This window comes from Cyrtonyx montezumae, unplaced genomic scaffold (genome assembly GCF_038088225.1).
Source record: "Cyrtonyx montezumae isolate F1298 unplaced genomic scaffold, pur_monq_1.0 scaffold_4, whole genome shotgun sequence".
Classification (NCBI taxonomy): Eukaryota; Metazoa; Chordata; class Aves; order Galliformes; family Odontophoridae; genus Cyrtonyx; species Cyrtonyx montezumae.
In genome coordinates this window covers 149,413-175,860 of record NW_027072045.1, presented here as the reverse complement: position 1 = coordinate 175,860, position 26,448 = coordinate 149,413, and the positions used below count along the sequence as shown (strand labels likewise).

At 41.2% G+C, this 26,448-nt stretch overlaps 1 protein-coding gene across 2 annotated transcripts in view; it reads left to right on the top strand.

Moving 5' to 3' along the window:
- Positions 1-26,448, top strand: part of INPP5A (inositol polyphosphate-5-phosphatase A) — a 193,833-nt gene that overhangs the window by 157,174 nt on the left and 10,211 nt on the right. For both annotated transcript variants that reach the window (XM_065746757.1, XM_065746758.1), the window contains exons 10-12: positions 3,448-3,543; positions 3,832-3,906; positions 15,766-15,839. In XM_065746757.1, coding sequence (XP_065602829.1) covers positions 3,448-3,543; positions 3,832-3,906; positions 15,766-15,839 — 245 coding nt within the window. The remainder of the gene's footprint in view (positions 1-3,447; positions 3,544-3,831; positions 3,907-15,765; positions 15,840-26,448) is intronic.

Below are 26,448 nucleotides of genomic sequence, written 5' to 3'. Positions count from 1 at the left end.
CTGGGGGCTGCAGAATTTAGGAGAAATTCCAGAGTTGTCACTGTCAGCATTAAAACTTTCCTTCCTGACTGTTCCTAATACATTTCTGTTATGTTCTAAGGCAGTTATCAGAAAAGCTGTGACTGTTTTGCGACTCGGTGCATATGGATTATTGCAAAGGATTATTTTCTGAGTGCTCTGAGCCATCTTCCCGCATGGATGGTATGTGTGCAACCTGTGAGCAGAGCCGTCTGTCGTCTGGCTGAAGGCTGAGTGTGGGGATCTCCCCACTCTGAGTTGAGCTCGGTGACAAACATTTGACCAAATTTTGCTTCCAAAAAAAAAGAATAATCTAAAAGAAAAAAAAAAAACTTTTGCAGAAGGGTTTTGGTGTCTGATTTCCCATACTCTGACTTAGCAAAAGAGTGCTTTTGAAGGAGTACCCAAAAAAGAAACTGCGTGTTTTCATCGGATTTTGTTTTTCTTTGCCAGCAACAAAACGTCCCTTCATAAGTAGACTTGTGCAAAAAGGCACATGTTCCCCCAGGTTTTCTGCTTGGGTGACTACGACTTTGTAGGAACTGAAAGGAGGAGGAAAAAAGGAATGCTGCGGCTTGTATAAGAAATGAACCTTTGCCCAATCACTTTTTGTCTGTGAATAAGGTAACTTTTTGTGCATGTGAAATTTGAAAGCAATAAGATATGTGGGTCCTTTCTCTTTATTGGTTCTCAAGAGTTGATCGCGGTTTTCTTTTTTTTTTTTTTTTTCTTTTCGAGCGGGCCTGAAGTTGTGAGATAAAGCAGCTCAGAAAAAAAGTGTTCTCAAGCAGATGCCTTTAAGAGACAGAAATCATGAATTTCTTGAATTGCAACCACTCCGGGGGTGGCTACAATGACTTTTTGACAGTGACAGTAACTCTGCCTTGTCTTTTCGAGCCCTTCTTTGGCCCATTCACTCTGGAAAGCTGCTTAAGGGCACTTAAGCGCATTAGCATTTGGATGCTCGGGGACCGTATTGACCCTCATTTGGAAAGTTTAAATGAGTGAAAGATGGAGCGATTTGTTAGGGCTTTAGAAACCAGCTTTAGAGAGCGGCGGTTTTTCCGCTTTGGTTTGTTCGGGTGCTTGTTCTAATCTGGTGCGCTGTTTAAAGGCGACCAGACTGATTTGTGACACATGAGCCCAAAGCGCTATTTTTTTAGTCTTGACCCGATTAGCTAATCTGTGCTCTGAATTTCAATGGCGGTATCGAAGGGCCCGCGCGTCGGGAATGGCTCGCTGCTGGATTACCTCATCGGGAGCTGCGTGCGGACGCAGATGGCAAAACATTAATTACGGGTAGAAACGCAGAAAACGTATCCGAAGGTAAACGGAGGCGATGCGAGGAGCAGCGGACGGCAGCAGCGCGCGGTGCTGCACTGCCCGCAAAGCGCTCTCCTCCGGCGCCTCCGGAGCGCTGCGGGGCTGTGCCGCGCGGGGCGGCCCGGCCGTGTTCGTGGCACACACGTGCTCTCCTGCAGGGGCAGCTCCGATCTGCCGGGCACCTGAAGGCTGTGTGTGCGCGTGGCCGTGCCGGGTCTGCTGTGACACGGCTTGGAGCTGGGCTGTTCGTAGTCCAATGTCCTGCTGGGGAGGGAATCGTGAACAGTCTGGGCAAGGCCGTGCAGTGTTCGGTGAGACACCTGAGCAGTTTGCAGCGCTGAAGAAAAAAGAGATGTGTTATTTCATTCTGACTGAATCATGCTCAAGTTATCGTTCTTTTAAAATGAAATCAATCAGCTTTTCCCATTCTGTTTGTACTGTGGAAGCCCCTTTGTCCAGGATCATTTTAATGCCTTTTTTTTTTTCTTCAAATGGGAAGAAAATGTTTTTGTACAGTTTCCACCTCTTACCACTGGAAACCTGAGCTGAGGTCTGGATTGTTTGGAGGCACGGGAGCTTCTTTAAAAATAGGTGCCTGATATCTCTTTCAAAGAAACTCTTAATGGGGAGCTGGGAAGTGAGCTGTTGTAAGCAGGATACTATGTCCAATGGATACTGCACTTGCAATAAGAATCACGATCTGTGTGTTTATATTTTTGAAAGAAAGAAGTATGTGGTAGGATGTGAAATTTCCCATTAACAGAAGTCATTTTGATTATGCAAAGCAACAGTCTATGATGTGACCATTACTGCAAAGAATGGAAAGGGCAGAACAGGGAAGGCACCTGTTTCCTTGTTGATCGAATTTTTGGGCACACTCTTGCTAAGAACCTCTAGCAAAATAATCCTTTATTCAGAAAGACCATCTTTACCAATATCCTTGTCCTGTGCATAGATACTGTGAGCTGCTGGAGGCTAGACTATGGCAAGGGAAACTGAGCTGCTTCCCACCAGTAAGTGCCCATCTTGGCCATTTTCTCTCTGTCTTTGAGTAACAATTAGGTGTACACAACTCTCCTTTTGTCTTCTGCCTTGAGCTTCCCAGCAGCCCAGACAAATGGGTCAGAGCAGCACCACACACCATCTGGTGGCACTGCCCATGCTGCGTAACTTCACGTAATGAGGCCTGCCTACCCCACAGTTATGACACAGTCTCTCTCTGCATTTTAAAACACTATATAAAAATACAGTTATAAAAATACGGGATCAGTGAATCCAAAGCATGTTTTTAAGTTAAATACATGCCTGACGACGTTGCTGAGGTTCCAGGTTTTCACCCGTCACAACAGAGCATACCCTGCAGGCAGACAGCCCTCTCTGGGTCCACTTTCCTTGCCATTACAACTTGGCCAGTCACACAGGAACCAGAGCCTGACTCCTCTGAGATTCATACCTTGAGTCTAAACAAGTGTTAACTTGTAATATGTGTTAGACATACAGCCCTCAAAATATCTAGAGCTGCGGTGTTGTCTCTTATTTAAAACAATGGTGCATATGCAATTTGCTCTCCAGAATGAGCTTTGAAAGTTGCTGTCAGGTTGTTAAATGTTCCTGGGAGTGTTTAATTATATTTGGGGCATTCATTCACAATGCAAATGCTTTGGCCAATGAGTTAAGCTGAAGGACTGTAGTGCCAAGGTACTCATAAGCCTTTAAAAATATGGTACATAAGCAAATAGTACTGTAGAGTCATTGGCTGTAGGAAATGGCTTCTGAGAATGTCGACAAGCTGTGTGGGATGCAGTGTCAGAGCTGTGAAGGAACCTGTGTGCACATCAGTAAGCCAGATGTGTACGTTTCGTTTGATTGATGCTGTCTCTTATATTGTCTCTCTCTCCAAACAGTAAATTGGTATTGTTTTAAACCCATCGTAAATGAAAATCAGTTAAATTAGCAGTGCTTTGCTTTTGGACCTACAGCAAATCGTGCTTTCAGATGGGCACTGGATCTGCACTTGAAGATACATAGTTTGGTCAAGTTCAACAAGATATGGTCTCACCTTCTGTGTAAATGAGCTTCCCTTTCTCCCTTTGTGTTTCCTATTAGACTCTATGTGCGAAGGCTACAATGCAGACTGTCCGGGCAGCCGACACAAATGAAGTAGTCAAGCTCATATTTCGTGAATCCGATAACGACCGAAAGGTAAACAACACAATGCCCTCTGTACCTCCTGGGTAAACAGAAACATTGTTGAATGCTCACTTTCTTTTCTACAGAGCATGAATATAGTTGTTTCAAACTGTTAATATAAAGAGAGGGGAGGGGTATATATTGTCACACCTAATGCTCAGTTAATTGGATTTTTCTAGCTGATTGCCAGTCAACTAAATGGGCAAGCTTTAGACACTCAGGCGATGTATGAAGGGCCATATGTATCCAAAAGGATCCCTGAGCTTTTCTGACCTTTCCCCTCTTTTTTTTTTTTTTTAGGTTATGCTACAGTTAGAAAAGAAGCTCTTTGACTATTTTAATCAAGATGTTTTTAGAGATAACAATGGCACTGCGGTAAGTTCATTACCGTTGAAAGAAGAAGTTGGAAACTCACATACAAATTGTGTTTCTATCAACCCTTACCCTTATCAGTCCTCCTATCTACAGAATGAGAAGAGATAATTCATCCAGCTTGGTCTCTGCTCCAACTTTCTTCCTCAGTTTACCAATTAGTTTGAGTGTAGTGTACCTTTGGTATCTATTTGCTTACCTTCTTTTTTATAGAAAAAAAAAAAAGTAAATGAAGTGTACATGCCAGTTCCTGTCTCATCTGTCCTCTATTACATCACTTTTAGTATGAAGTAGTAACACTAATCCCAATTTCTGTTTCCATGGATAAATCATATATTTTTCTTCTATATTTGTTACTACTATTATCTTTTAGCTTTATTTCAAACAGTTCCAAATATTTGTCTTTTTTTTTTTTTTTTTTGTCCAGTACATTTTTGAAGCTGAACAAAGCTGTTCATGTTGCTGCCATTTACCACATCCTCTGTGGCATTTGATTGGCTTTACATACATGAACACAGTGTGGAAAGGCATAAGCAGAATCCCACTTAAGCACATTCCCTTTCTAAATCAGCAGTCATTTCATTCATGCATCAAGGAGGGGGAAATCTTCCAGATCAAACATGGAAGGAAAAGATAAACGATATAATGAGCCATTGGAGATAATCTAATCTTCATGGTCTAGTTAAACACACAGCACCATGATCACTAAAAACAAACTACCTATCTAAAAGGATAAATGTCTCTGTGCCGAATTCAACCCAAAAAATCCATCGCATCCTTCATCAACCGCCGGTCTTGTACCAGCCTGACAGAAATTTAATTCAAGCTGGCTCCTGAAAATAATTATTGTATTTTAAGAGTAGTAATCATTGGTCGGGACATGATTGAATGTGTCCATGCCTATTGACTTTTTCTATGATTTATAGCTTTGTTTAGTCGATATTCCCATCGAAATTGTATAATTAATTATAAGTGGGGCTGTCAGGTCTGCAGGATGGAGTGCCCTGATGAGTATTTGGGAAGATTAAATTTTCCTTAGCTGTACCAATGCAAGGCTTGGGAATTTTCACAGCACTATGGCTGTTGGATAAAGATGTTTTCTGTGTGTTTAGCAACTGCTTTAGCTCAAAATGCATTGATTTTTCTGGGTTTTTTTTGTTTTTTTTTTCTCTCGGTGTGGTGTCTCTTCAGTAACAGTGGAATGTTAGAGATGTGACGAGCTGACAAGTATTTATTATCAACAGGCTACTTTATCATTGTCTATACATAGTTATTCCTTCTTTTTTACATTGTAATAATAAAAAAGAATCTTAAATTGTATTTATGAAAATGGATATTTTTATTAAAAATCTGGTATAGATACAAATTATCTGTTCAACAGAAATTCAGTTCAAAACTCATGCAGTCATCTGTGAGGGATAATTTTTCCAGACATATCTGTGGCTTATTCTGAAGTTATCTTAGCGATTATCTGTATTTATTACCTCAAAGTACAAAGACTATTCTGTATCATTTTATTTCAAAAAGAACACCCATGAGTAGTGGTCAAAGAAATGAGTCTTATCTGACCTGGGCTGGTGCCTTATACCTTTCAAGAGGCAGTAGATCCCAGATGGGAGTGGTGCCCATATCCGTGCTGCACCTTTTCTGTGCTCCCATTCCTCACCCCCGAAGAGCTTGAGGAGCTCCCACACAAGGGAGGACATTGGGGAATGCTTAAACTTTCTGCATAGACATCCAGATTGGTTCTGCAGGGCTTTTAAGTGTCCCTGGCCTAATGCTAACCCACCAGTATGTCACACACACAAAACTTGAGTGTAGTTTTTGGATTTGCCAGCTCTTGACTGAACAAAGTTATCATACCGATTATTCCAAAGAGTAGCAACGTGAAGGGAGTTCTCAAATGAAGCTACACCATTACAGTATTTTCTTTTTCAAATTCCATAATCATTGTTTATAAATCAAGCTATAGCTATTTTCTCTTCTCTCTTCCCTCTCCCCTCTTCCCTCCTCTCCCCTTCTCTTCTGGGTGACAGGGCACTGAAACAGGTTGCACAGAGAGCTTGTAGATTCTCTTTATATTGAGATGTTCAAGACCCAGCTCAGTGTCTACCTATGTGACCTATTATGCAGTGTCTGCTTTAGCAGGGAGTTGGACTTGATGATCTGTTGAGGTCCCTTCCTTCCCCTGCAATCCTGTGATTCTGTGAGTTAAATGCTGTATCTTTAGTAGTCAGTTAAATAAATACTAAGAACTTAAAACCTTTTAATGGCTGTTGGAGAATGATTAGAATCGTTAAAAAATCATTTTATAATCTTTACTCATAATCAGAAATGAGAAATGGGTCATACATTCATATATTTCATATTAAAGAATCAATCTAGATGGAAAGTAACATATTTTCCTCAAGATTTTGATCATTACTGTGCAGTGAAAGTAATCAATTCATTCATTTTCTTGAGAGTTAGACCAGATGTTATTTCCACTAAAATCACAATCTGCTTTATCTGTTGATGTTCACTTTAACCTGGTGACTAATTACGTGGCTGTGCTTACAGTGATATTCCTTGCTTCCTTCTTGCTCCTGGGCAGGTGGCCTGTCCTCTGCTGGTGGCTTCAGCTCTGGCAGGGATGCTCTGGCTTGGCAGCCCTTTATGCCTGCTGCTCCCCTGCCTCTGCTACCTGGAGGTGCAAGAAGTTAGTCTGAAGCTGCCCGGGGTCCCAGTATCTCCTGAGTAGTCAGGCAGTTCAAGGGACACTGTTCATAGGTTCATAAGGTTGGAAAGGACCTACAAGATCATCTAGTCCAACCATCCTCCTATCACTATCCCTACCCAACTACTAAATCAAATCCCTTAGCACCCATCTAAACGCTTCTTGAACAGCGCTAGGGATGGTGCCTCAACCACCTCCCTAGGCAGGCCATCCCAGTGCCTGACCACTCTTTCAGAAAAAAAATGTTTCCTCAGGTCTCATCTAAATCTTCCCCAGTGCAACTTGTGGCCATTCCCTCTCGTTCTGTCATTATTTATCAGGGAGAAGAGGCCCACCCCCTCCTCACCACAACCCCCCTTCAGGAAGTGGTAGAGTGCAATAAGGTCTCCTCTGAGCCTCCTCTTCTCCAGACTAAACAATCCCAGCTCCCTCAGCCGCTCCTCATAAGACTTGTGCTCCAGACCCCTCCCCAGTTTTGTTGCCCTTCTCTGAACACGCTCCAGGGCCTCAATGTCCTTCTTGTAGTGAGGGGCCCAAAACTGAACACAGTACTCGAGGTGCGGCCGTACCAGAGCTGAGTACAGGGGGATGATCACCTCCCTGCTCCTGCTGGCTACACTATTTCTAATACAGGCCAGGATACCGTTGGCCTTCTTGGCCACCTGGGCACACTGCCGGCTCATGTTGAGCCGAGCATCAACCAACACCCCCAGGTCCTTTTCCTCTCTACATTCTTCAAGCCATTCTGCCCCAAGCCTATAGCATTGCATGGGGTTATTGTGGCCAAAGTGCAGGACCCGGCACTTGGTCTTATTGAACATCATCCCATTGAGCTCAGCCCAGCTGTTCAGCCTATAACCTGTTCAGCCTTATTAACATTAATTCCCAGATTAGAATAATAGAATCATAGGTTCAAGATGTGCAGGAAAGCACAGTGATCTCCAGACTACATATATGAAAAAGGTTCCATTTCTGACCTTATTTGTTGTTAGGATGGAAAGAAAAAAATAGCAAAGTATTTTATGTTTTTATTGTTGGTCAGATATCCTTCAGTAATCCTGAAGAGTAAATTTCTGTGGTGAATACCATCTTTATTCAATGTCTGTGTTCTGAAAAACGTAATCAGTCTTTGAGGGTGGATTCCTTTTGTTCTGTGTGTCTGTTTAGTTTTGACTGATACAATACGATATGGGAAGAAAATTGCAATGTGCTATAAAAATGGATTGAGTTATAAAGGTCTTGTTCTCCATATGCCAAGTAATGACTTAAAGTGATCTGTTATTATGCTAATTAGCTTAGGGGTGTTTTTGCAGACATTTGAGACAAACATACTTTTAGATGATGAGTAATTTCTTTGTGTTTTTTATTTTAATATTCTTGAGAGATCTGAAAGGATATGAGCATTGAGAAGAGAAGGTTAGTCCATGAGGGACCTTTATTAAGCTTTTTGTGAGAATATGTGTGCTCGTGAAGGTTAAGGATCTGGCATCACTGAAAATGTATTAATCAACAGACAAGATATAGCACAATGCACTCTTCCCAATGGCCTTGGCTCTGACCCTTTTAAAGATAATGGGAATACTGTCCACTAAGAACTAGATTAGGACGATCAAGTGCATTTCATCAGGGTTTGACTTGAACCATGATCCCAGAGGTGAAAAGGCAGAGGTTTATCCACTGAGCCAACCAGCCCCTGTCCAGATAAAATCTTGAATATGATGTATAAGGGCAAATTAGGATAAAGGAAGGAAATTGATTGCTTAGGATCGTTGTTCCCTAGGACTGATCATAAAGAAATCCTATGCATCCTGAAACTGCCTCTTTAATTTAAATCATTTGGGATGCCTGATTTTCATAAAAATAATGGCAGGAAAATGGCTTAGTGCTCTCTTCCTTTACTCAAACAGCAGTATTCCCATGCATGGAATTGCATTTGCTCAAGGTAGTGCTTAGTTGATGCACAAATTGGATACACGGCAGAGAGATTGGGAATAGCATCTGTGAATTCTTCTCCCTAACAAACATACATGTAAATCCAGAGTGAGTCAGACTGGATGTGCTGGGTATACTGGATTGGGGGTATGCACCACCTACCCCAGTCATTACCAGAGCCTCCACTAGGACAGAGCTAGTAAAGGAAGAAGCATCTGTGCAGACCATGGTCCGTGGGAAGTGTCTGCACCTGCCTCCTGGAGCAGAGGTGAGTGACAAACTCACCTGTGTAAGATGTGCCTAGGTGGAGGACCTCCTGCAGCAGCTGTCCAACCTCCAGGAGACAGCCAGGTGGCTGTGTGCTATCAAGAGAGTGAGTCAACCAGACTCAGTGCAGCCTACATTTAATCCACAGTCCAGGGCCAAACAGCCCCAAACTCCCCCACTGGCATATCCAGTTGGAGAGGAACAGTGACAAGAAATGGCAAATTGCCATGAGAAAGACTAACAGGAGGAGAAAGCCTGCCTTAAAGCCTGAGGTGCCTCTGCATAACCACTTCATGGTTCTCCAGGCTGAGATGGAAGAAGAAACAATAGCAGGTAAGTCATCTGAACTGAGTAAGGCAGCCAGCCCTCCCTGCTGCATAACAACTGCTGCAACTTAGAAGAAGTGATGGGTGGTAGTGGTTGGTCATTCCCTTCTGAGGGGCACAGGGGCACCCATTTGTCACCTTGGCCCACTGTCTAGAGAAGTCTGCTGCCTGCCAGGGCCTGCATTAAGGATATGACAGAGGCTGCCAGACCTTGTGTTTCCTACAGACTGCTGCTGTGTCATACAGGCACCAAAGGCACAGCTGTCAGCAACCTGAAGAACATCAAGAGGCACTACAAGGAGCTGGGAGCAGCAGTGAGGAACTCAGGAGCATGGGTAGTCTTCTCATCAATCCTCCAAGTTAGGGTTTTGGGAAGGGAAAGGACTGACAGAATTAAGAAAATCGACAAAAAGCTAAGGGAGTGGTGGTATGAACAGGGCTTGGGCTTTGGTTACTTATGTCATAGAACTAATTTTGAGAATTCTGGTCTTCTTGGGGTAGGTTGGGGTTCATCTGTCAGACAAGCGGAAGACCATCTTAGGCAGCAAGCTTTCCAGTTTAATCAGGAGGGCTTTAAAGTAGAGTTGTCTGGGGAAGGGATCCTCAAATCATTGCATTTTGAGGCTGAAAACAGTAATGGATGCCCCGAGCCTGCAGTAGGATCACAAGCCAGTAAGACGGCACCTAAGGTACAGGATAAGGGAACTCTAATCGGTAAATCAGCCTTAACGGGAACCCAACTCAGGTGCCCATACACTGACGCGTGGAGTGTGGGGAACAAGCAGGAGGAGTTGCAGGCTTGTGCGTGGCTATGGGGCTGTGTTGTCATTGGCATCACTGAGACATGGTGGGATGATTCTCGTGACTGGAATGTAGGGATGGATGGGGATAAACTCTTCAGGAAAGACAGGCAGGGGAGAAAGGGAGTGGGTGTTCCCTCTACATCAGTGACCACCTGGAGTCCATGGAGCTCCACCTCGGGATAGATGAGGAGCTGACAGAGAGCTTATGGGTTAGCAATAAAGGGAAGGCTGGGAAAGGAGACATTGTGGTGGGGGTCTGCTACAGGCTGCCTGATTGGAAAGACCAAGTGGATGAGACCCTCTATATACAGCTTCACATTTACATAACATGGTCCTTGTGGGGGACTTCAACCTCCCCAGTATCTGTTGGAGAGACAGCACAGCAGTGCACCAGAAGTCACCTTCTGAACCATCCAGTTCCTTCTTTGCATACATATAGCTGAACACCCTGCAGAGTGAGAGATACTGTGTGGCATGGACTACTAGGGCTGCTTGTTCCAGAGCCCCTTCCACTTGTTGCAGCCCTGGATCCTAGGCACATCCCCTGCAAAGTGCAGGGCCCTGCAGTCCCACAGCAGGAGGGGCTGGTGCGTGGCAGTGTGACAACAGCCACCTCCGCCAGGCCCCGTGGGAGCAGATTTTAAATGTTTAAAATCAGAGCAGTGCAGTTGTGTGTAGCGTTGTCTTAGATAGGTGTGAGGGATCTGTATTTCCCAGACCTTTGTAAAGCAATCTATTGCTGAATTGGGCTCTAAATATCTTTCTCAACTGGAAAGCCAAATTAAATTATTGCATTTCCAGAGTTTTTCAAAAGAAGCGGGCTCTATACAAGACTGGTGAAGGAGTTTACAGTAACTAGTGCGCATATATTTTGATTCTCTAAGGCCATTTCTGTATGCTCATCTCCTTTCCTTGGTCTGAAACTTCATTTTCCTTTCGCAGCTGTGAATTCTCTGGTGTGCCCTGCAGATGGGTTTGATAAATGCTGCTAATATCACCTTCTGATCTAACAACACTCTGACTTTGGTCTGTAGGTCTTGATGAGTAATTGCTATTGTTCTACACCAATGACTGAATTAAGATGCCCTGCTTTAAAGGGTTCATTTTTGTGTGGTTTTAGCCAAGGTGGCCCATTGCAGTACACCAATGGACACTGACCTTTCCTGTGTGCTTTGTTGTTTTAAACTGAAGCAAGCAAAATTACTTTGATTTCTACACCAACTTAACTCTACTATAATCCTTTGGTTATTGTAGAGCAAGATAACATCCAAATTCAGTGTTGCAGATAAATGTTATCTTCAGCTATAACTCATGCTGCTTCCCACACACAGCCCCAGCAGTTTCAGGGACCGTGGGCTCCAGGCAGTAAGTGAATGTTCTGCATTGACAAGAAGGGAGGGAAAGAAAAGAACTCCTCAGCAGTCTTTACAAGCAGATGGATAAACAACACAGTGATAGACACTGCAGCTGATACAGGAAACAGCCATCAAGTTTGTTAATTCTACTCTTAAGAAAATAGCAAATACTCCTTAGTGCAAGTGCAGTCATTCTGTAATCCTGTGTGAAGAACTTCACTGCTAGCAAGTCATTTCCTATCTGAGTCAGCAGGAGCTTGCATACAGAAGCTGTCTGAAGTATTTGGCTTATGAAGTGTACAGTACAGAAATATAACTTCAAACTGCAAAATCCCATCGATAAATTTAATCTGTTTTTTAGAAATTATTCTGCCCTGTGACTTTTTCCCCCAGTCCCAGGCCAATGGATGCATTCTGTGTGCATTCATAATCCCACTGCATGACTGTATTCACCCAGGCGTATTGTCTCTGTCTCACAGGGTACTAGCTGTCAATAGACATAATACACGTATGGAGGGTGCTTTCATTTGGGAGATGTTGATCTAATGCTCACGTTGGGTTGGTCACTGTGTGTTGGAGACCAAGTATCTTTACATATGGAGTGGAAATGCTGAGTCACATCCTGAAGCAGTGATGGAGCACCTGGTGGAAAGGCAGGGCCAGCCCAGGGCAGCTCAGGTGTGTGTAATGCACCTGAGTAACCGGATGGGGTGGAGTCGGGATCCAGCCCTTCCCAGCCCTCATTTAAGGGTTGGCAGTGGAGGTGAGGGCATCTTTGCCTACCTGAGGCCTTCCCAAGGTAACCAGATTTTCTTCCTGGGTTTCTGTGTCGTGATTGTTGTGTTTGGGTTTGTCCTCACTTGCTGTGTCTGGAGGCTTTGCTGCCCTGCTACTATGGCTGCGTTTTCCATCATGTTATAGTGTTAACAAAGACGCAGCACTTAACTCAACATAGTATCAACAGCTCAGTGCTTAAAGCAGCCCTCACATAATCCTTGCTGTACTTTACATGTAAGTTCATTGGTGAAATTGATTTTGGGGTGGGAGTAAAAAAACCAAATAACTTCTGAACTGTCTGTGACATACAGCTCTGGAATTAGTTTTCAGCCCCAGTGCTTTAAAATTTGTGTAATTGGTCAAATTATCTCATAATACCATGTGGTATGTTCAAGGTTTGCTTCTTAAAGATGAGTACTCATCTTAAAGGTGAGTAAATTAAGTGGAACAATATATTGATTTTTGGTTTTAAACTGTATTTCTTTGTCATTTTAGTCATTCAGAATGATTGGACATATTTGTTTACTATTACAGCAACAGTGTTATTCACAATGCTGTGTAATGTACGATATGTAGATGAGTGGGAAGTTTGTGCTGAAAACACCTATTAATAGAAAATGCTTAGGGAAATTTTTAAAAATATGCTGGCATATGCTATAAGGATGCTGCCCTATGAAATTCTGACTGCTTTTCAGTATCAGATTGCACTACAGGTAGCTTATGAAAATTAATATATGCAAGGGGTACCAGACGTCTGTGCAGCTGCTGTAAAGCAAATATGAGATGGTGCCTGTATCAAGCCCCATTCTTTCTCTTACCAGGTTGGGTTGGAGAGGAGTGTAGTGTCTGTAATTGTGGAAGGGCCTAGTTTTTTCACCAATTGTCTTGCATTTTGAGGGTACGGACTTGAATGAGAACCAAAGTGACTTTAAGATAAATACCAAAAATGTGATTATCAGAGCATTCTCATCTTCTGAAAAATAAACCAGAGTTTTCTCAAAATGCACAGCTCAAATTTTCATTGTTTCTTGCCCTAGTCTCCCCCCTCCCCCAGTCTGCAGTGGTGCTTGGTGAATAAAGCAGGACTCTGAAGTGGTTTCTCATTGCAGCGTTCTTAATACATGTGGAGCTTCTTATTTCCTTTTATGAGAATAATCAGATCTCTTTGTGTGATTTGTGCATGTGTAGCCATTTGTACAAACAGATATTATAACTTAGTCACGTAATATCTAGGAAAGAATTAATCCTTCGTTGAAATTAAGTAATATTAAAATATAGCAAGAAATAAAAAAAATCCTGTTCAAATAATCCACTGCAGTCAGAATACACATGTCTGTTTTACATGTGAGGATGCGTTGCCAACAAAGAACAATTTTTCCTGTATGTATGCTCCTGGGCATCCAATTGGGTTTAGACACTCAGCTAGGTTATCATGAGTTTTTGGCTTTGTCATTACTGGTTCAGTTATGTCCTTTTACCTGGGATAACTTGGGGAGCTGATGGTGCAGTGCACAATACAGCCTTGTTCCTGTTATCTGTCCACTCTGTCACCAGTGTCAGCAGCTCATTTGCATAGCACAGCACAACTGAACAAGCAACTGCAGCAAATAAACACATCAAAAACTTTCTGGGTGATAATGCATGTCTGAACACCCAGTCCTCTGACTGCTGGCTTTCATTTAATTTGCAAACATAATCATAGCAAAAACAGTGTGAATGTTTAAAATTTTGCCATGTGAATTGGTATGAGAGGACAATGCTTGTATTTAACATCTCTATCCCTTGGAATTCTCATGAGTAATTTATACAATTGTATTCTATGGATCATTGTTCTTTTATTCAGTTCTTGCTGTTTTCATGGTTTAGAAATAGTCTTCTTTTTCCTGATGCTTCCACCTTCCTGCTTTGTTCTTTTTACTTGGAAGGAGCAGGAAAAATGAATTTGTATTACATTAATAGCTGTGCTTCAAATAACAGATTTTAATGGGGATGGTAGATTTTTTTTTCCTGTGCCGTGTTTGTGTTGGGCAGATAATCAAACATGTGGAGAAATGTGGAATAGAAAAAGGATGTTAACATTTGTTTTCACAGATGGCTTGTATGTATACACAGTGGCTACCCATCTATCTCTTTGGTCTTTATTTTAATTAAGTTTGCAGTCTGAAAGCATGCACAAGGAAACATTTTTTCCTTAAGTGTATTGACATTACATCATAAAGTAATGACTGAACCATCCCAACTTTTTTAGAGTTGAACATATTACTAGATGGACAGATGCATGAGGTGCAAATTTCCCAATACTTTATAGTATTTATCCAAACTCTTAAATAGTTGGGTTTGAAGGGAGTTGAAATGTATAGAAATTAACTGCGGTCATTTGTACTGGAAAGTCTTTGTCAGCATTCCATCTCAGAGCTTAGCTTCAGATGCAATAAAATATGGAAAGCTGCCCATTGTATCCACGTGCAGAAGTGCATACGTAAAGCAACACTGCAACTAGAAATGGAAGAACCCGGGTGGGCCGTGGAGAGGTAGCTAATCAGCAGTGCAGGTGGTTCAGGTAGCTGCCCTTCACACAGATAATTAATGTGTACAAGTAGCTGCTAATTGCACGTTTCAGGAATGATTTATGAGGTGGCAGAGGGGAAAGGGGGACACAATCTAATTTCTTTGGGAACCTCTGCTATTCATACAATGGTATCAGCACAGCTGTGAGATGGGATGTGATTAATGAACAGTGGACAAACACGCTCCATCGTTCAGGATACTGTTTTGATGACATGCTTGTCAAAACAGAAAGTGACACTTGGAACGGCAGCCGGTAACACCGCAGATGATGAGCTTTTTGTTTTTTAACTCTTATTCACTCAGATGTCAGAGTTAACACCAGCCCTGGTTCTGTAATAAGGTCGCTTGTGTTCATCAGAACAGTTAATGGTTTAGCACAGACTATTATCATTGACTTGTTATGAGTGGGTTCATGTTTGTGAACAAAAGACTACAGACATTTATTTTCTCTGTCACGGTCAAGGGAAAGCAGATTTAGCAAGGACTAATATTTATCTGGGATATTAGTTCTAGGCTTATGAACATGTCTGTTAAATATCTGCTTCCACTACCACATTTTGCCTGCTTCCTGGGAACGCGTTTTACCTGTTGTCACATTTCCTTTTTTCTGCTATCTGACATGCACCACCCAAAATTAGTGTGCAAAAATGCTGTTTGTCTTTGCTTAGGAAGAGTGATTTGCACATCCTCGTGTTTATTGTACCTTCTTATCAGAGCTGAAGATAATATAAAGTATTATGATACTTCTCCCAACATTTTTGTGGGCTGATTAGCATATCAGTTTGCTGTACTCTTTTAATGCAGGCTTGGTTTATCTCTGAAAAGATTGCTTATTTTTTTTTTGTAATTCACCATCTTGGCATGTTAAGTGCACGAGTAAGTCACTGATGTAAAGAGCCAGTGTTACGTGTTTCACTAAGGTGAAAAAACGTTTTGTACTCTTTTCTCAATTAACTTTCTATATATCAGAATAGTATTCATTGTTTTGCACTAAGTTTTGGAAACTGTTGTCTGAGGAGCATAGCTCAAGCTGTGTCCATTTATTTCATTTTATATAACATAGTGTTTTTAGATTTCTTCAGTTGAAGCGTGAATGCATTTGTTTCTGTCTTTTATAGCTTTTAGAATTTGACAGAGAGCTCTCAGTCTTTAAGGACAGATTGTATGAACTGGACATCTCATTTCCTCCCAGGTAAGAGTCACATATAATCCATTTATTTAACTAGTGAGCTGATTAAAACGTAGCTGTTAGGAATGTTACAGGTACAATGTGAGTGTTCCTATACGTACTGTAGAAATGATAATGATCTTAATTCCCTTTGTAAGCTTATATAGTCTTCCTGCATCCCCTCAGTTACTACATAAATGCTGCTCAACAGTTCATTGTTAGTGTGTTTTATAGCTGCTTTTAAAACAGACCATACTTGATTCTGTGCTAAGAGGCATAGTCACTAAAGCCAGATGGGCTGCTGAGATATTTGATTGCCGCCACAGCAGTCTTTGTCTCTAGCTGTTGGCAACTGAATGCCAAGTGGTGCTCACTGGAAATAGACTTGAAGTATTGGAGATACATAGCTTAATGCCATTGCTCACGATGGGCTCCAGGAGTAGCAAGAAAGAGAGCAGGAACTTAGATTCTGGTTTTTCAGTTTCAGTAAACGTGTTTTATAACTATGAAGACTATTAGGATAATTTTGCTTTTATAATATACATGCATGCTTTTTAATCTGATGTACACCCTTGGATGAATTTTAGCCATTAATGCGCAAGTACTGCTATCAAACAAAACCAAAACTTTTACAAGTGGCAGTTCCCTTCATTGAAAATGCACAGAAAAATTGATATGTTTTTAAATATGTATATCCCCTTTCTGAGTTTGGGTAAGTCAAATCTTACAATCACTTTTAAGGAAAATAAATACTGTATTCGTAGAGAATGAGAATCCTCTGCAGATGTAGATACATATATGCATATATAAACTACTTTTATATACTTTGTGTATATATGTATTTGTATATGAAACATGACATTCTTAAATATTTGTTTTGTTCTTTAGAAACAGACTGAAAGGTATAATGCTTTGTCATGCACCAGGAAAAAGTATTTGAAAAGCTTTCTTTTTTGTTATCATAATCTCATTATTTTTTACCAGCCAGCTGTGATACTAAATTATATTGATCCCATGGGATTATGGAAGCATGCATAGAGAGGTTACCACTGCTCTAAATTGTTCTTATTGATTATGATTACAGAAGCCCAGCAACGTGTATGTCGCTGACTGTATTTCGTTAGTTGTGTACTTGTTGGGGGTGAAAGGAAGCGAGGGAAAAAAGATGTGCATTTCTTACCAGAAATACTTCAGTTGGATTTCACTAATTTTAGTCTTTTTCTAAAATGAAGATTAATTGTCCAGCTGTCATGTCATTCATTGGCCACCAAGTACAAATAGCGTGGCACTCGTACGCAAACAGCCTGGGCAAGACTGAGAGCAGACTTAGTTGTGAAGTTCTCTGTCTAACTTTTAAAGTTCTGTGTCAGATGTGCCTGCTTTTGCTGCTTCCTGACCTGTTTGAGTGGGAGTGGTGGTGTTCAGGTTTTTTTTTTTACTAGTTTATGGCTTTGCTAATGTTTGCTTTAGATTTTATACCGTAGAATGGAAACAAAACAAACAACAGTACAGTAATTTGCAAGCAGAATGGAAGTCCAGGCCAATCTTTCAGCCAAAACAAGGGCAAGGTTTGGCAAGAATACTTTATTGCATGAATGGTTTGGAGGCTCTTCAGACCTCTCAGCCAATATGGTTTGCTGCTGTTCTGCTGTAGTGCAGAAGTCTGGAATTTGGCGTGAGTCTTTGTGTCTAAGTTGTACTCTTGAACTTTCTGTGAAATTATGTGAATGCTTAGCCAAACTCTAAATCTTTGCAAAATCTTTTTATGCAGATATGTCTGAATCTCATTAGAAATGTATTTTGTTATTCTAGCGGCTAGATTTCTTGTGAACTACAGCCAGTCTGTGAACAATCCAGGATTTTCCTTGCAGCTGCCAAGGGCCATGCACTGTGAGCCCATGGGCAAATAAAATGAGCCTTCCTCCCCATCATATCCAGTTGGAGCTAGGGAAGGGGAGCTCTCCATGAACAGTGCAGGGCTATAGGCACTGCTCCTGGTTGCTGTGTCATGGCAATAAGGGCACAGGCCCAGGCAGCTCTGCATAGGCCACAGCTGCTTCACCTGGGCATTTGTGAGCTCTGAGAGCAGGCTAGGAGTCCGAGGAGGGGTGCAGCTAACCCTTCCTCAGCTTCCAAAGGCCCACAGAGAATCAGCCCTGCAGCTGCTGTTCTTATCTGTTCCAGCAGCATCAGTGAAGGGATAAATGTGAATCTTTGCCTGATAGTCACTCTGTCTGTTTCATATAATAATAATAGTAAATAAGGAGTTTTATGCTGAAAGCTGGTACTTCCTTTTTGGCATGGAAGGATGCTAACACTGGGCTTATATAAGAAGAAAACAGAGAACTGTTAAGAACCTGAGAATATTGCTAAGAATATAGGATGTATAACCAGCAGGCTAACCTCATGTGTGTACACAGAACAGATCAGCTTTAGGTTGTTTTTTCTCTGTCCCTACTCCTGACTGTCACCTGAAGCCATGACAACTGTGTAGGGATATAGTTTAATATTGAAAAGCATTTATTTTGAATGAAATCACAGCACTTTGCTCTTTAGATGAACCTTTGCAAGCTGCTGTCCAAAATGTTCGTGTTCTTTTTAAAGTTCCAGTACCTGCTGATCAAGCACTGTCAGTCGTGCCTTGTTTCATATGATGCTGTGCTGTGTACTGGTTCCTATCTGGAAGAGCCAGGCTCTGATCCTCGACGTTGGGAGATGTTGGGGCACTAAAGGGGTTGGGGCACCCTGAAGCCATAGAGGTGCGCTCTGCCCCGGCCCTGTGCGATGTTCCCGTTGTGTGCAGGGCACAGGACAGGTGCTCCTGCCCTGAGTGGGGTACAGCAAGCCTGGTTTGGGCAGTAGGAACTATTACAGGTCCTTAATACTAAGCAGAACTTAATGCAAACATTTTCTGTATTTCTGAATGCTGGGGAAACTGGCCTTTCCATGAGACTTCATAGGAATTCAGAGTACAAGTTACCACTCTCACTATGGGATTTAGGGGAGATATCTGTCATTTACAGTATGTAAAAATGTGAATTGACTATTATTAAAAAAAAAAAAACTTTGGGAACCTAGAATAGTTTGGTTATCATTTCTTTTTTCTTGGTCACACTAAAACAGCATTTCAGTATAAGAAGTAATAAAAATGTTGACTTCAGTAATTTTCTAACAAAGTGATAGTAAAATGAAAATGTGTTGTAATTACAGAACTGATCATCTAGTCCAACCCACTGCCAAAGCAGGCAAAGCAGAGGGCTGCAAATATGATAAAGGATGTGGAATACCTCTCTTAGGAGGAAAGGCTGAGAATCCTGGGTCTATTCAGCCTTGAAAAAAAGAAAACTCAGAGGGGATCTGATCCATGTCTAAAAATATCTGAGGAATGGGAGGTGAATGGATGAGGCAGGACTCTTCTTAGCAGTGCATGATGATAGGATGAGGGGAAATGGCCACAAACTGAAGCATAGGAAGTTCTGCACCAATGCGTGTGGGAACTTCTTCCCAGTGCAGTGATGGAGCACTGGAGCTGCACACAGAGGTGGTGGATCTCCTTCTCTGGAGATGTTCCAGACCCACCTGGATGCTGAGCTGTGCAACCTGGGCTGGGGGCTGCTTTGGCAGGGGGTTGGACTCGATAATCTCTGGAGGTCCCTTCCAACCCTTACAATTCTGTTATTCTGCTGGACTCTTTCTGGAAAGAGAAAAAAGAGATCTGTCTTTTTCGTAATGTTCCTAGGGTGTTTTGTTCTTCTCCACTGTTGATAGTTGTTGAGTTTATTATGGTCTGCAAAAGTTGTTTGCAGCGTGCCTTTCTAAAGTTCCTTACAATCTCTTTTCAGTTGAACATAAACTACGTTCAGTACTCAGGGAGAACACCACTCTTACCACTTATAAGGCAGAGAAAGCATCTCAGGAATCATTTACAAATCTTGGCCAAAGAAGGAGGTCTTTATGTATTTCCATCTACTGCTAAATCATTCCTTTTTAATAACAGCTTTTATAAATTTTATTCTATATGATTTCTTTCCTATTTTCAGTCACAGAGCTAGTGGTTCCTGAAAATAAGATTTTGATGTTGTAATAAGTATCAAATAAAAAGTTGCTTTTTAATTCTATAGAAGGTAGGGATCTAGACTATTCTTAAATAATTTTTATTTCTTAACTACTGAATTCTTACTTCTCTAAGAGCTAGTATAGATAATTCTTTAAAGAAGCTGTAATACCGTGGGGCTCTTGGCCTGCACTGGTCTGTTTGCCAAATCTGGACACCCACAGAGAAGAGCATTGCTTCCCGGCTGCCCTTCACCATTTGGTACTTAGGTGACTGAACCTGAGCTGATTCCTGCCATGACAATGTCACATGAATCTTCCATGCTGTTTGGTGCCTTGAATGAGGACCTACCTTAGTTTAACCATCTGTGGAAACGTGTGTTAGATTGACTGTTGTGAAAGACTGCATTAATTTAGCTGCACTGTGTTTTAATAGAAATCTAGAGTTCAGGCATTAATTGCTGGAAGCCAGGACAGTCAGTTTTATATTTGGAAAAGCTATTTTTCAAGTGAACAGAAGTTCATAAGTTCATAAGGTTAGAAAGGACCTATAAGATCATCTAGTCCAACCATCCTCCTATCACTGTCCCTACCCAACTACTAAATCAAATCCCTTAGCACCTCATCTAAACGCTTCTTGAACAGCACTGGGGATGGTGCCTCAACCACCTCCCTAGGCAGGCCATTCCAGTGCCTGACCACTCTTTCAGAAAAAAAGTTTCCTCAGGTCTAATCTAAATCTTCCCCGGCGCAACTTGTGGCCATTCCCTCTCGTCCTGTCAGAGGGAAGTGTACAAATGCAGATGGTGCTGTCACTCCATGAAGAGCAGTCCGCTGTAAGTGGAAGAATGGAGATCAGCTCTGCACTCTGGGCATTTCCGAGCAAACAGTCACTGAACAGATCTGGAAAACAATTTGAGGAGTATGGATGAGAGCATTCACATGGCTGATAAGATGGCACATGGATGAGGATTTTCAGAATTGCTGTTTTGATTTTTTTTTTTTTTGTAATCCACAGTTTGTCTTCTATTCTACCTCTTTAAAAAAGTAGTTCACTTGAAAGTTTTCAAACTACTAAGGAATATGCAAGTGAAATTTGATGAATTTTACAAATACATCAGTATTCTAACTATACAGTAACTTCGATAGGTATGGATCACTGTACATACAATACATAATTTGGGAATTTATAATTAGAGTATATAATAGTTCTAAACAAAATCTGTACCTGCCACATCAACTGTATTAAGGCAATGCAGTACCTTCCTGATGGTCAGTATGCAAGTGGGTCTTCACAGGGTCTTGGTGGACCATGTTAGTGAATGTTAACTCCAGGCACCTTTTCCCCATCCACTTTGTATATGGGAAGGTTTCCAGTGCGACCTCTGAACTCTTCTACCTTTCAGAACTAAAAACAGCACTTCTGCAGGTCTATTTGTAGAACTGAAAAAGAAAACTTATCTTCTCCATTTCAAAACTATAATTTAGTTTTAGACTGTATGGTTGCTTGATGAACACCTGTGGTGTTAGGTCATTGTCTCCTCAGAATCGCCCAGAACTAAGCCCTGAGTGCAGCCCTTGCAGCATCATCTCCACTTCCAAGGATTTTGGTTACCTCTGATCTGTTCAACTTGGCACTTGATGGCAAGACATTTTCTTTCCGAATTCCTCTTAAATTCTGAGTTCTTTTTAATTCTCCAAGTATGAACCTATAGTCCTCTGTAAAGAAAGCATGCTAGTTATTCAGTGAGTGAAATTCTGAGGAAGAAGTCTTGGCCTGCTGGCTCAGCCTGTATGTGCTGAGGCTGCTGTGTCCCAGCTGAGCAGCCCCTGCCTGGAGGATCCCAGTACATTCCTGCATGTTGCAATAGGTATCACCAGAAACGGCCAAGGGAACGATGTCCACAAGTGTAGCAGTCCCTTCGAGCCAGCAGGGAAAGCAACCAGTCAGTTTTTCATCTCACAGCCAAGTGATTAGCCTGCTCAAAGCCCTTTCATCATTTCTCTGCCCTTGGAGTGAGAAAAAGAACAGTAACAAACCACAGTGCCTTCAGCCACAGCAAATTCTTACTCTGTCCTCTTGAAATCTGCCAAGAGCAAAGGCAAGCTGTAAAAGGAATCAGAGCTCAATGAAGAATCACCATCTGCATTGTAAGTTTGTTATCTTTGCACAGAACAGGGAAAGTCCTGCTAATAATTTTTCAGACATTATCCATCCATTCCTGTATTTTGAGGTCTTTTCTTTATATGGTGAATATTCATGTTTTTTGTCTCATTATTCTTTGTAATCTAATGTCGCCCATAGCAACCTTAGCCATTGGAGATGAAATACAATGGAGAATTTTAAACTCAGTGAGTGCTGTCAGTCATAGGTGGAACAGCATGGCTGTGAGCAAACAACAAGCCCAGCATGAGGCTGGAAAAGGGTTTGTAGTAGTCAGCAATCATTGCAGAAAGCAGTAGGTGTGAGAAAAGAAACAACATCATGGTCAGTCATTATACAGGTGGGCAATTGTTAACTTTATCGCTGCTCTCCATTAATTATTATAATTACTCTTGTAGCTGTTGTATAGCAAAGATAGGAGCTGACTTTAGCAGGGGTTCACACCCACCTACAAGGTTTGCTTTCCGATAAGCCTGCATGCACAATAATCTTATGTATTAATCATTCTCTTAAAGTGGCCTGTTCTTGTTTATTGTTGCATTAGGCTGTCGTGTAATTTCCTGGCTGGATATATGTTTGTGTCTTAGATATCCTCTTCGTGATGTTTTTCTATAGCAGACCCTCTGCACTGGCTGTATCTTGGCTTTGTCACTTCATGCCAGGAAATGGGCTGAACCTCATTTGCTCTTGGAATTGTTTCCCTTTTGGAATTCTGCTTGGCTCTTGTACTTTATTCTTCCAGATTCCTGTTTATTCAGTAATCTATTTGTTTTCTTTTTTTGCACTTTGTCTTTATTTTTCTGACGATTAAGAAGTATTTGTGTGGGTTTTTTTTTTTGCCAGATATAAATACTTCATATATTCATTCATGAGAAGTAAAACACCTTCCAGGTATCAGTTGGTTATCTTAAATCATCAGTGGATCCCTTAGCCCTGAAGAGTAAATTGCCACAGGACCTTCTGTGTCCAGGTTCTTCCAACATGTGAGAGTGGAGATCAGGAACTGCTTCCCAGCTGGAGGCTGAGAGGACAGCTGCCATTTACTCTAGACCAGTGATCATTTAACCACTGTAATGCTTTTCAAACAGCTCTTATCCACATTTCTCTCTTCAGATTAAACCAGTACAGCTCTCACTGTCATCCTCACTTAATTTCCAAACTAAAATAGGTGTTTTTTTTAATTTGTGAGGAACTTGATTGGGTTGCCAAGAGTGCAGTTCTCTGTTTTAAGGAACTGTGGCAAAGGAACATAGAGAGGAAAGTCAGTGAAGTCAAGAAGTTTCAAGCACTGAATATTACTGTATGGCATGTATAAGGTGAGGATCACAAGCAGTGATCAGGAAGGAAACAGTATATTCTGAAAAGGTTGTGGTCTTTACTGTTAGCCAGCTCATTAATTGTAGTCTTTACCATTGATGCATCATGCTGAGATCTGAAAGTACTATTGAAAAGCCTGGTCTTTCGGAACCTGGGCTCCTTCCTACCTGTTGCTCAGCTTTGCTGTAATTTTTGTCTTCTGTATTAGAGTCTGTGTAAGAATTGCACAGAAGCAATTTAGCTTAAGTCAGGCAAGTTCCTGGAGAAAATGTTTAACACAGTCACAGTCACATACAGTGACATCGGACTGTTCTGCTGGAACAAGCCCACGCTGGGTTGTTTCCAACAGACCGACATTGTTTGTCCTTGTGTGTATCTACTTGTAGTAGTAGAGGTATCACAGACATAGAGTGGAGTACAGCTTTGTTGTTATTAAAGCAGTAGAATTGAGAGTAGAAAGAAACACTCATTGCCTACTTGCTGAGGTATTAATAATCCATTTCTGTTATCCAGGCTTCTCCATTTGCTCTCTTCACTGGACTGCAGAATGCAGTGCACTGATGGCTGGTAGCCATGCGTGGGTCTCAGCCTTGGACGGGCTGAACACCCTGCAGAGGGGCACTGAGGCAGCAGGTGGAGTGGTGTGAGAAGTAATGTGTTTGTGTAATCACTGTGGTTTAGCAGTGGAATGTTTGTAATCAATGAGGAAGGATTTTCTCTGTGGGAGCAGAAAGAGACATACCCAGGTGTTTTTCACTGTAAAAAAGAAAAAGAAAGGAACTCTGGGTTTATTTTTCCTTTTTACTGGAGGAGGTCCAGAGTTTGACTGCTGAAACAGAAATATTAATTGAATCATATTCTTTACATGTTTTACAATGGTGTGATTTTCCAAAGCAGCTCATTATTTGAAACAAGCAATATGCTCAACATAAGTCCATAAAACAAGATTCAGAGAAAAGCATTGTAGTGTTAACCTTCCTGCTTTGTGTTGAGCCTGGAGTTATGGCTTGAGTCCTGTTTACCCATCTTACCCTTTGCTACTGGACTGCCCTGGTGACCTCCCTTTTTATTGTCACCTTTGACTCTGATTGTTGGTTTCATCACCATGGTGTTAGTGTAGCATTTGCAAGTAGCAGCTGTTTAACGCATTGTACTTAAACTACTGTGTTTGCAAGACTCTGTTTACCCTCCTGATTTGGCTTAAGTGAGATGCGTATCATTGCCAGTTAGCTCAGCAGAGCATCATGAAGGCTTATGAGTATTTTGGTACACGTGAACAGTTAATTTAATTCAATCACCAATGTGTCTCATGGCTGAGCTTTAACTATCTGCTTCTACAATGAGCATATAAAGATAAATTACAAGGGGTCATTTGTTTGGAAAAAAAACTAGGGACCCCAAATCTCCCTTTCAGATTCAGGAAGATATAAAGTGGTAATTTGATCTGGGGGAGGAAACCAATGATTTGGCAGCAGACAAAAATTAGTAATGGCATATGCTGATTCTTAGATGTCATACTTTAGTTGTTCAAGTGACATTCTATTGAGGTTTTACTCATATACCAGCACACGTTAATGCTGAAATGCCAATTAAATGTATAATTTATATGTTTTATATGATTGGCCTTATAACTTTGAATGTACTCAAAGCTTGAACTGGCTGCCTTGCATAGTCCTTGTTCCTTGTAAAATCACCTCAGGCAACCTGAAAATAGAGCAGAGCTAAAGGTAAATAAAGTAATAAACCATTTTCTGATGAAAAATGTTTGGTATTTTTCACCTTTTGAAGTCATCTCTCAATATCACATTTAAATAGAAAGACTGAATGTTGAAAGAATGTTGAGTAAATGCAAGAACTCACCTCTGAGTTCAAAAAGAAAATGGACCAAATTACAGCTGTATCTTAGCTCTTTTCATAAAGAGCTCCATTCTCATTAGTACTTTATGATTCCATCTCATCTCAACCATTTGGTATTAGAAACAATTCAGAAGACAGTTGGTCTTTGAAGAGGAGCTATTCTCCACTCCCTGAAACACAGTAGTATTTGGCTAAATATCTGCACGTAAATCTTGACACAGCATGTGTATTTTTTCAGGATGACCTTTATTATACTAAAAGAAAATGCAACACAGTTTGCTTTTTCCCCATTGCTTCATGGTAGATGTTATCACACTTTCTAAAGCACTACCAAATATGTCTTTACCATAGAAGACAGAATGCCTAAAGTGGCACCAAAGCACACTGTCAGCATCAGGGCATAGTAATGGTGTTTGCTGTGAGCAAAACTGAACTGGAAAGCAGAACTGCCTGTGATAGACAGCTTTGAAAGGTAATAATGCTCCAAAGTGAATTGTTTATTGTTTGAAAGTACTCTTCACCCATCTCAGTAACACGTTTTATCCTTTCTTGCGCAAGAGAGGAGTTCATTAGGAGCATTTTCCTGACTGGAAATGGCAGTTTAGGAGACATTTATATGCATTGTATTGTTGGCTTGTGTTTCAAGGTAAGGCACTGTTGTCAGGATGGTTTATGATGTCGGAAGACTTTTCACCCTGCAGTAAGTATTTTTGTAAAGGTGTCCAATCATCTTTGACAATACTTGACAACAGCAGTAGTGAAATAATATTACTGACACTCTTCATGTTTTATTTGCACAAGCAGGTGCCAAGTTACTCTCATCCTTATTAACTGTAATGTCAGTAGTTCATTTGACACTCTATTCCTAATTAGCAGTTAGTTTGCGAATCCTTGAAGTGTACAGTTAGCTTTTGACAACATTCAGAGTTATAATAACGATGCTGTTTTCATTAGTGTGTAAAAGTTTGTGAAATAAGGTGTGAAAGTGTCCAGAAGGGGAGTATCTTGAGGAGAAATAAATCCTGAACAATTAGAGACAGATTATCTAAGCCACTTGCATGGATGGTCCAGTTCCAGAACTGCCTGTCTATCCATCATCCAGGAGCATATAAAGTCAAATGATACTTTGCATGACTCTGTGCTGGCTGGCATATATAGACAACAGCAAGCTCATTTCATTAACTGTTCAATTAATGTGAGTTGTTAAGGTTCTAAATTTCAACTTTGCTACTTTTTTAAACA